Source organism: Paralichthys olivaceus, chromosome 18, assembly GCF_024713975.1.
Source record: "Paralichthys olivaceus isolate ysfri-2021 chromosome 18, ASM2471397v2, whole genome shotgun sequence".
NCBI classification, from domain to species: Eukaryota; Metazoa; Chordata; class Actinopteri; order Pleuronectiformes; family Paralichthyidae; genus Paralichthys; species Paralichthys olivaceus.
In genome coordinates, this window is record NC_091110.1 from 3,292,478 (window position 1) to 3,303,832 (window position 11,355).

The 11,355-nt window shown below is 40.3% G+C and overlaps 1 protein-coding gene across 4 annotated transcripts; it reads right to left on the bottom strand.

Moving 5' to 3' along the window:
- Positions 1–839: 839 nt before the first annotated feature.
- On the bottom strand, positions 840–10,672 carry marveld2a (MARVEL domain containing 2a). 4 transcript variants are annotated; one of them, XM_020082189.2, is made up of 8 exons: positions 10,565–10,672; positions 8,195–8,286; positions 6,223–7,188; positions 5,683–5,903; positions 4,872–5,086; positions 4,124–4,295; positions 3,519–3,569; positions 840–2,387 (listed from the first exon to the last, which is right to left on the bottom strand). In XM_020082189.2, the coding sequence occupies exons 3-8, from the start codon at positions 7,169–7,171 to the stop codon at positions 2,268–2,270; spliced, it is 1,728 nt and encodes a 575-aa protein (XP_019937748.2). In that variant the 5' UTR covers positions 7,172–7,188; positions 8,195–8,286; positions 10,565–10,672; the 3' UTR covers positions 840–2,267. The 4 variants fall into 4 exon arrangements, with proteins under 4 accessions (XP_019937748.2, XP_019937747.2, XP_019937750.2 ...); XM_020082188.2 differs by having other exon boundaries at positions 8,228–8,286; positions 10,565–10,667; XM_020082191.2 differs by lacking the exon at positions 10,565–10,672 and adding an exon at positions 9,976–10,549 and having other exon boundaries at positions 8,228–8,286.
- Between the last annotated feature and the right edge of the window lie 683 nt (positions 10,673–11,355).

Below are 11,355 nucleotides of genomic sequence, written 5' to 3' on the forward strand. Positions count from 1 at the left end.
TTTTGCTTTTAACACTAATCCCTAGATTAAATAAATAAAATCAGATTTAAATAAAATCAATATTTAAGTACTTTACATATGATGATATTACAAAAATAATATTAATAATAATTAACTTTATTTCTATAGCAACTTTCAAAGCCAGCGTTATAAGGGCCTTCACAAAATAAAATGTGCAAATCATAGAGAAGCCAGCTCATACCCAGCAATACAATAAAACAAAACAGATAAAAGAGAAGCAATAAAATGTAAAACATATAAAAATAAAAAACTATATAATATACTATATAATATAACTATTATACTATATAACTATAAAATATATACAGCGGCGTTTTTTAATCATGAAATATTCTGTTCTATTCGTGTTCAGTCTGATAACCTTTGACTTCACTGATGTCTGTTTCCAGTCTCTACAAATGAATAATACAAAATGGAAGCAGCTGACCCACATATCTTAACAGCAATCACTTCTAAAGTCATTTGAGGTGAAATGTTATTATTTCTATCTTGGCTAATTGTTGAGTTTAGAGTCATGATTATTTTCTTTACCAATTCATCAGACTTATTTTCTTCTTCTTCTCCTCTTCTTCTTGATTAAAATATTAGCAAAGAAAAATGCCGATGTGGCTTGTTTTGTCACAAACTCTAACATTTGGTAGGCTAACACATCAGTTTCAGTATATTTGCTTGGAAATATGATTATCAAAAGAATCAATCAACCCAGATTAATCAACTCCTTTCAGTTTTACTTTGCTTAACTTCACTTCGCACCTATTATTTACAGTAAAGAGAGAAATGGTATTGGATTGTTGATGAAACAGACAAAGACCAAAGACTCACTGCATAAACAGAAGTGTATTCTGAGGACAGGAAGCACCAAATGATCCTTTAAATTATGAAAGAATATGGACATTCACAGCAAAATATTTACAGTTACACTGGCAAACATAAAACAATAGCCCATTCAATCAAGAGGTTCAGTGTGTACAGTGGCATCAAGAGGACAATATGGATATGCAGTATTTATACACTGCGCTTCTGTAAGTAAAAATAAAGTAAAAAATGTTTAATCTATGAAATGGAAGGACAAAGACACACTAAAGGACATGCACATTTCTCACTTCAGACATTTGTCAGTTGCATATTAAACAAAAGTGCAGTTCAAAAAACCCTAACTATCATCACAGCAGTTTAAGAAAACAACATGGGATTTGTCCAGACAAGCAGTGTTTTTTTCATTTCAGGCTGGGAAGTTGTGAAATCTATATTGACAGGTGACAAACATGAAGACGGACAGAAAGGAAGACACAAGTGCAGAGGAAGTAAACCTGGACAGCAATAATGCAGCAAATGTTATATTTATTCTTTTTTCTTATTCTGCCTCCTCGAACTGACAACATTTCCCACATTCAAATATTAAGTGGTTAGCCTATGATAAAATTCCAGTCACAGTATGTCATGCACGCACGCACATTCTCTCACACACACACACACACACACACACACACACACACACACACACACACACACACACAGTAAGATCTTTGCAGTTTAAAGGAGTAGTTTGACATGTTGGGAAATATGTCAATTTGCTTTCTGGCGGAGCATTAGAAGATCAATACCACTCTCATATCAGTCTATCAATTGTAAAGTTACAGCCAGGGGATCGCTTCATTAAAATGCTAACTTAGCATAGAGACTGGAAACCAGGGGATACAGCTAGCCTCTGTCCAGCAGTAACAAGAAATGCATACAATGCAGCACATCTAAAGCTCACTGTCACACTATAACTTGTTTAATCCGTAAAAACACTTAAAGTGTAAAAAGAACAGGTCAGTGTTTTTAGAGGATCATGTGCCACACAACTTTTACTTCCAAGAAATGAATCCTGCACTTTACTTTCTGTAAAACAGTAAATTGTAATTTTTGATAAGATATAAACTAGTTTTGAGCTTTGGAGGTGCATGTGAGCTTTGTGTTAGGTTAAGATGTCTCATTAAGCCTCTTCCCAAAATGCAGAACTATCCCTTTTAGAAAAAAATTACATGTGTTCTACACCTGGGCTTACTTAAACTAAGACACAAAAACTGTTGATAAATGTTTGTCAGGCACATCTGCTATAAAGATTTAAAAACATAAAAGAGGGTGAAATCCCACTGGTGCTCCTGGGTTCATGAATGGGTTTCACCACCGGTACCTGCTTGACCGTCAGTGGAAGTTCTGTTTGTTTTCAGTGGTGTTATTTGTAGAGACGCCTCAGAGGTCTAGTCGTATCCATCGTTCCACTCCATGACTTTATCGTATTCTTGGATCCTCTGCTTGATGTGAGACAGTTTGTTCCTCAGGTATTCGCAGCGCTCCTTCTTCTCCTGGAACGTTGGATCCTGGGATGATGGAATAGAAACACAGACAGGAATGAAAATCTAATTAACCTTTCTTTTCATTTCCACTGCTTAGGAGCAGTTACTTGTGTGACTACCACAATACATTAGGGATAACGCTGGTGATACTCAACGAATGAACTGATCCCACTAACGTGGGATTTGCATAAATCCTGTGAGGTCGTTTCTATAACAACTGCTAAAAACTGCCACTGAAAATTGTTTAACAAAAGCAGTTTCCATCTGTTTGAGTGATGTTTGTTAAACCTACAATGCCCAGCTGCTTTAACAATATACTGAGCCATAAAAAACTGGGTTTGATGATGTTACGAAGAAGCATGGGATTATGGGAATTGTCGTCTTCAGTTTTTCCTGCTCAGATTTTCTTCCATGTTCATGGTTCGGGAGCTGAATTTTCCTCAGAGGTCTCCTCTTCTCCAAAACAAACAGAGCCACTGACCCACCAGTACAAACTGAATAAAGCAGCTCATGTCTTTGAGGGGCTGCGAGCTGAGGGGCTGCTAACGTTTGCTTTGCTTGTTTCTCTGATAACTTCAGATCTAGAGGTCCAACGACTAAAATCCTAATATATACTTAATCCAAAATCTAAAGTGTCAATCATATAAATGTGAAAACTGGATAAATAAAATCAAATTTGACTCTTCTGTCAGACAAACTCTAATGAAAGGCACTGTTACTTTCATTCAAATGATTAGATTTGAAAAACACTGGAAACAAATCAGACCATTCACTATTCACTCACGTGTTGAAAAGAATGTACCATCGTAATATGGCATAAACACAAAACTTTATATTCATGGGTTGCTTTTAAAGTTTGATGCCATCAGCAGGAACCAATGAGCTTGTAGCCGGGTGCAACAGAAGGGCAAGGGCATACAAATACTGAACGACAGACATCAAAATATTTAGATTGTTTAACAGTATTAAGTTTCTGTGGGGGTGAAATTTATTCTTATACAGGATTCATCTGCTGCTGTAGATGTTTGAAGAAATAATAATGAAAGTGGGAAAGCAGCAAATCAGACATACTTCTATAATATAACCAAACAGGCATCAGAAAAGCACACAGCTGTAGATAGTATGTGCAAAACAATGACAAGAAAATGGTCTCACATTTTTCTTCCTCTGGTATTCCTGAAGGATCCTGGAAATGCGATCAACCTCCTACATGAAGAGAAGAGACTGTATTACATCTAGGTCACACAAATGTTTAACAGGAATGAAAATTAAGAGCAATGATGCAGGAAAAAAATAATCTGTCCTCTGGATGGAGGAAGTTGAGGGTGGAGGGGAAGTACAGAGGGAACAGGAAGTGCAAACAGGATAGGGAAATGAGGTGCACTTGAACAACAAAAAGACTGGGTGCAGTATTGTGCTCATGTAATTCTAACAGTGGTTTAGGAAGACGCACGCGATCAAATATCTGTCAGAGGAACACTGTTAGCTGCTTTCAGACACATCCACATCCTCCACATTTTCTCCGGAGGAGGTGCATGTCTGAACGCAAATGTCCAAGTGAGACGCTCTGTAGGTTCTGCTGACTTTCTCTGCCTAGCCCCCTAGTATAAAGTCCGTAGAAACCCAGGAGAGGTCGATGTGTGAACACAGCAGGGGATCAGCAGGGGATCCCATGAAAGGAGTCATGACAAAAGATGCTACTGAGAAAATAAAATGCCCGAGTGTTTTTTGTTTCCGACAAGAAATGTGTAACCAATCACCATCTGGCTGTTGGGGTGCTGAGGCAGACTGCGCATCATGGCGTCCATCTCATCAAACTTCTTTTGGGTGGCCTGCACGTCTGCGTGGAGCTCTTTGTACTCTGCATACTGGTCGTTGAACACAGCTCGGTACTGGTCCCGCTCCTCGTCTGTCCGTATGGATGGGTACTTACTGCAAGGTGGAGGCACAGAAACACATGTCATTGTCTGTCTTACACACATGATCATATATGATACTTCATATTAGTTTACAAGCAGCTACTGTAATATCCCACAGATTGTTTGTAAAACAGGAACTGCACTAAACAATTAAGAAAATAATTCTTAATTTCCAGCCCCAGCTCCAATTTCCTCTAAAGTTAAGCAAGAATGAAAATCTCACCAAACGTCACAGAGAACTGAACATATTCTACATTTCTGCAACTTATTTAAAGACATGGTTCATTATCACTCGACACTGTCGGCTTTAACATCAGGTGCCCCTTGCTGTCCCGAGTCTGTCATGTACTCTGCTAGTCACCTGCTGTGCTTATCTCTCTACATGTCTTTTTATTGTGACCTTGCTTTTAACAATCCCAGAGTGATTTGTGTATTTTACTTATTGTACGTGTACACTAGCTCTGAAAAGACAGAACTGAATGGTGTAAAGCACTTGACTGTGAAAGGAATCTTCAGACCAGCCTTGTTGAATATGAAAATAATGATCAACTGCAGCTCTACTGTGCTCCTTTTTCTCAGCATCACTTACGCAATATAGTCAGGCACAATGACAGGTTTTGGAATGTGTCCTGATGGTATAGCTCCCTGTAAAATCTTTGCTGCGGCTGCTTTTGGAGCAGCTGCTGTTGGAGCAGCCTGGATGGGAACGACTGAGGACTCTTGGGCCTGTTCTGGAGTTTTAAATACATGAGCTGGACCTGAATCAACCAATGAGCGAGCAGCTCGCATCTCAGAGGGCAGCATCTGTGCAGGACAAACAAAAAAGATTTCTGGTCAATACCTAACTTATACTTAGAATTTACTGTAAGGAGAATAATTATTTTATTAAACATTGACTATTATAAACATTGGCTCATTCATGGCACATCATTTTAAACAGTGGACGTGCTTGTCTGCGTTAGGACTCCATCAACACTTGAGGCATCATGTGAAAACATATCAGAATGGATCATTTAATATGGTCTAAAAAATAGGGTACAATGATTTAATATACAAATACAAGTTCTTATGTTTATTTACAAGTTCTGTAGGCTAATGAGGCGACCAGGTAGAGTGCATGGACTGGACTGTGGCTGAATTACTTAATCTAGAGAGTACATTGCATTTTTTCCCCTGTGTAATCAGTTGAATAATATTTGTTTATTTTATTTATTTGTTGACTACAGCCCTACTCTGTTAAATTACAGTGGTTGGCTTGTTGTATTGCAGTCTGTTTTTTTTAGTATTCAGAATGGCTGATAGCATTGGGCTAATCATTAAAGCTTAAGCAGAAGCAGAAGAACCCATGACCAAACCCTTGAAACAAAACCAAACACAACTCAAGCTGGCTGAGGCTTTACCTCCAGACCGTTCCTCTCCCGGTACATGCGTGCAGCCTCATGTCTCCACAGCTTGAGACACACCATGGCTCCAATCAGATAAATAACCATTGTGACAAACAGAAAGATGATGGCAGCAGTCTGGCCAGCCTCTGTTCTGCAGAACGCTCCATTGATGCCATTGTTGAAGACTGGGTAGGAGCAGAGCCCTCCACGAGTTGTGTCACGAACATAGATAATGCCTGGATAAAAAAAGGAGGAAAAAACAAAAGAAAGTCTCTTTAACGATTGTTCTACTGAGATAAATGTTTTCTTACTTTTGATGCCACCTCAAGTAAAATGGAGGTGAATGGAATTTTGTGTGTGGTGGTCACAGCAATGAACAATTATATTAATTCTATTTTCCAGCAGTGGTGCTTGAAATAAAGCTAATCTATTTAAAGGTTCAGTGTGTAGAATTTAGTGACATCTAGTGTTGAAGTTGCATGTTGCAAAAATAATGACTAGCTGCATCTCTAGAAAATTGTTTGTGTAATTTGGGTGTACAACTCTGTTACCCACCTGCTGCCATGTAGAGCACTGCCAGAGCCAGGTTTATGGTAAACTCAGTCAGGGGCCACCATGAGGAGTCCAGCAGAATGGTGCGGTAGTACATGGTCATCCCCAGCACTAAAAGAATCACAGTCATCAACCAGGCCAACCCTGCCACCACCAACACAAACGGGGTCTTGGGGCCTGAGTAGTAGGACCCGCCTGTGATGCCGCCGTTGAAACCTCCGTATGCTCCCCCAGGAGAAGAGTATCCAAACATGTTGAACCATTCGTTGTCTTTGTGGATGTAGGCACAGACGCAGGCAAACACAGCAGCTCCCAGCAGGAGCTCCACACAGCCTAGAATCCTCAGCAGTCCTGCCCAGGACTTCATGTAGGCGTAGCGCTGATGGTACTCCTCCACTCGCTCGCTGTAGGTCAGACCTGTGCGGTAGGTGCGCCCTGACACAGACTCAGGGGCATCCTGTCCTTCCAGAAGCTCCTTTCTGGAGTTGTAGCTACCACCTGAGCCCCCATAGGGATCCCGGTATGACCCAGGAACAGAGGGGGAGTGAGGAGGTGAGCAGCGCACCCCCCCAGTGGTGCTGTTGTTATTGTTGTACGAGGATGCAGGCATGGACCACTTGTCACTGCTACGGTTGCTTCCCCTGAAGAAATTCTTCCAGGAGTCAGGGATGAAACGGTGGACTGGTTTGATGTCAATGGCGGGGTCGAGGTCTGGGTGACTGTTGCTCTCGCTGCCGCTGGGATCGAACTCAGGTCCCACAGGAGGCTGGTCTGGCAGAGGTGGGGGCGGGAGGGGGTCAGCGCTCTTAGCGTGATGATGTGCTCTCTGCTCTCTCAGCGGCTGCAGATCGAAGGAGTCTTCTCGGGGTAAGGAGCCTTGTGGTACCTGGTCATAGTGGGGCGCCTGGCGGACACGCTCAGTGCGTCCGTGAAAGCCTCCTCCATAGGACATGAGGATAGTGATGGTCCCTGAGAGAACACACACACACACACACAAGTATGGGAACACATGCATTTATTCAGTATTGATTAAGTGCAATAATTAAAGATAAGCTGCAACTCAATGTTATGATTAAAAACTGATCTGTTCCAGCTTCTAAAATTTAAGAATTTGGGTTTTGGACTATTAGCTGGTTCCTTGAATAACCATTGGGCCTATGTTATGTAAAAAACAAACCCCCAAAAATTCTGATATTGTTTTTTTCAGAGCCATGGTGATGCTTTCAAAGTTTTGCTCGACCCAACAGCACAGAACTCAAAGATTTTCCATATAGTGAGATATAAACCCTTTTTTAAATTTGAGAAGGGAATATCTGGGGTTTTGCATAAAGAAAGCATGAACTATGGCTGGATCATCAGAGAAGCTGCCCATTATTTTTTTGCTTATCAACTAATTGACTTTTTCAAAACCCAAATACACATATACAATTTTCTATTCCACAGGAGAAAGAAAAGCATAAATCATGCCACCATCTGATTAGTAGTTTGAGATCATATTATCATCAATTCAAATCACTGAGAGAACAGAGGAAGTAAAATGGAAATACAAAAAGGAGGAACCCAAAGGATTAAAAAAACAAAATTCCAGAAAATGTAATTTGATACATTATTTTACCGCAGACCTGAGGAATGCACACTAAAGAAAACTAACCCTGGAACTTAAGGTCACCATAGAAAACACCCTTCAGCCAGAGCTCTAGAGAGTAAAGCTGCTCTCCCACCATCCTCCATGCAAGCTGAGTCAAGAATGCATTTTTATGCTGCAACCAAATTAAGAAACAGGTCGGGCTGAATCTGATTTCCCCCTGTTGTTGTGATAACTGCTGCTCACATATTGTACTCAGGATAACACAACAATGCTTGTTGCAGACAGCACAAAAATACATTCTTAACATCCAACCAACCCTTAGTTCCCATTTTGTTAAGTGGATTTGATCTGGAGAGGTAAAAAATAATATGAACTGTGCTTGAATACCTCTTTCACACGCAGTCACTCAACACGACTTACATTGGCCTGCAGGTCAGAATGCAAACCTGGTATGAACAGAGACTTTGCTGAGGAATCACCTGTAAAGACAAAAAGAGGTGATGAACTAATGTTCAAGGCTTAAGACATTAATTGGAACATATCAAGGCAATATTGACAATCAGTCTGTAAAGTTTGCACGAAAAAAAATATTCATCTTGACCTGAGCTTACTAAATCTGCTGATGAAGAAATGACCCCAGTGCTTAATCAATCTTCAGAGATGTTCATTAACTGTACGATGACTTACAACCAGACACTTTATATAGCTGGACTGAGGTGCTGCTGTCATGAGAACATGTACCCTCACTAAACCAACTCAGGTAAAACCGTAGAGCTAAAGATTACTTTGAGTGAATTCTAACTAAAGCTATTTCAGACTTGCCTCTCACTCAGGCGATTCGCTACAGCGTTCAGGTGAGGGGTGGTGCAGCAGGCCTGACATAAAGTATTCATTCTGCTGCGGGTATCACGTTTTTGTTTATAGTGAAAAACATCGGTGAAATGCTCAAATTAAAAAGTCAGCCCAAATATATATTTAATTGATAACAATATAAAAACTGAATCCTCACATTTAAATAATTCAGCCGCCCTGTGGACCAGTTCATCTGTCACACCTTAGATTTGATCAGCTCCTTGTTCCAAATAATGAAGGTCATGGCTCAAACATATAAATGTCTGTGAGCTTCTTTCATTGATAAAACATGAGTTCAGGTTAAGTTTGGAGAATATCATCCCCGACAGATTTCTATCGCAACTCAATTAGTCAGAACTGCAGAAACATGTGTGGTCGTACAGTGGTGTTAATGAGTGGCAGGGCCTCTCTCACAAAGACAAGACAGCGATGTGCAGTCACACAAACCAACAACAGACAAGTTCAAATGACCTAATGCAATGAAAATACTTCACACACACAACTAGATCACTGTCATATCAGAACTATTGAGTAAACCTACACAGAAATAATAATATTCTGCAATATGCGTCATAAGCTTTGTACAAAACAAAGCTGAGGTGATTCCAGTAATGCAACACAAAACCAAGAATATTCATCATACACATAGAGACATACATGTATATATAACAGCAAAACACACATTTTTGGCCACAAGTTCTCACCTGCATTTGTCTTCTATTAAAGAGACATGAGAAAAATATTTTGTATGTCTGATCCCTCTCTGACAATATCCAGGTGAGCCGAGGGATGGAGAGTAAGAAACTGACTAGAATAAAGCCTGTGTGAAAAGACCACACACATTCTTGCTTGTTGCTGTTTCTCAACAGTGTAAATTGGGGCCATGGCTTTGCAGATGTAAGATGTTTAACGGCAGCATCTCAGCTTCATGATTCTGCAGATCTCGGTATCGTTTTATTTCACATCGATAGGGCGCTGCATGCACAACAATTTTCATTTGATTTGGATTTCTCAGAGAATAATTCATGGATCATGGATTAGGAATATGTAAGGGACTTATATTTAAGAGTCTGTGTGATTTGGTGCAGATCCAAATAAATAAAAACAGATCTGATGAATTTAAATGTGATTTCACACGGGCACTCTTACTGTTGGGCAATATAGGTCAGACGTCAAAATGTAAATATCTAACATTCATATTGCACATGTCTTTTTTCTAGTGTTTATGCTATTATATACATATATGTGGTTTCCTATTTTTATATTCATGCTTGCACAAACACACGAAACCTAATTCCTTGTATGTGTATACCTACTTTGCAATAAAGTTTTAGTCTAGCTCATTATAAAAACAACGTGAATACACCAGTACACATCTGTTCTGCTCTACTTCTCCTCCCTCTTCCATCGGACACACCATCTCCTCCACACACTCTCTGGTTTCTCTCTGGCTGATGGAATGAGAGCTCGAGTGACCGTCCGGTGGTGTCGCACCGAGGGTTCAGCATTAGTCGGTATCGCCGCTGCCTGTCGGTGAGCGGTTCTAACCGTGGAGCGGTGAGCTGAGTGACTCCCAGCTCTGGGCCTCAGCAGCTGGCTCGCACACAGGGGGAGAAAGTCCACTCTCCACCTCGCTCCCCGTCAGTCCGAACAAACCTGCTGCTGTCCGGCGCTCTCTCTTTCTCTCTGCAGCTTCCTAACATGTCCTCTCCTGTTGTTTTCCCCCTGTGGAGTCACGACGGCGGCGGCGGCAAAGTTTCCTCGAAGAGAACAAAGTCTCCTACAGACAACTCGACACCGAACGCTCGCAGTTAAAGTCGGGAAACTTCTCTCCGGCTGGAAGTGAGAGCGGAGGCTGCACACGTCCACCCGCGGGGATGTGAGGGCGCTCTGCGGGTCTCTTACCTTGTTCTTCTCCGGCTCCTCGTCTTCCTCTTTCCCATTCCAGTAACGTTACACCGCAGGTTTCCCCCCGCAGCTCACCACGTGACCTGCCCATCCCTCTGACGTCACCCAGACACAGGCGCAGCTTACCTGGAGGAAGAACACAGTAGAAAACATCACGTATGTGTATAAATATACTGTGTATATATGTGTACTTATACTTTACATGTATATACAGTCTATGGTGTGATGAGTGAGACCCACTCCTGACTCTGCAACAACTGATACAGAAAGTACAGTCTGAAACTTCAAACTCTATATATGTACATAATCAATATATAAAAAGAATCAATACAACTAAACATCTATATGTCCGATAAAACAAATATATCTTCTATCAAATGAATACCTCAGCAAAAATAATCTGTTTTTCTTTATTTCATGTAGACAGACAGATAAAAACAAAAATCTTACATAAAACATACACAGATATAAATTAAACTGCAATTCAAAAAAGGAGCATTTCATATAAGTGATTAAATATTACTAATTCATTAATTCATAGTTAATTGATAATTGAATCTAAACAAAGTCTAAACAAATGTATGTTCCTACCTGCTTTTGCTCTTTCACCTCTTTCTCAGGGGCTCTGTAACGTTTGAATTTCTCTATGGGGAATAATAAAGTACTTCTGATTCTGAAAGACAAGTGATAAAAACATGAATATAATTTAATGTGCAGCACAGTACTCACTATTTGAAAACAGAATTGATTGATTATGCTATATTACACTTAAAGGTCCAATGTGTAAG

Coding starts and splice junctions, on each gene's coding strand:
- marveld2a (XM_020082189.2), bottom strand. CDS start 7,171: ATGTCCTATGGAGGAGGCTTTCACGGACGCACTGAGCGTGTCCGCCAG. Junction 5,904..6,222: donor AGTGCTCTACATGGCAGCAG/GTGGGTAACAGA, acceptor TTTTTTATCCAG/GCATTATCTATGTTCGTGAC. Junction 3,570..4,123: donor AGCACCCCAACAGCCAGATG/GTGATTGGTTAC, acceptor CTCTTCATGTAG/GAGGTTGATCGCATTTCCAG.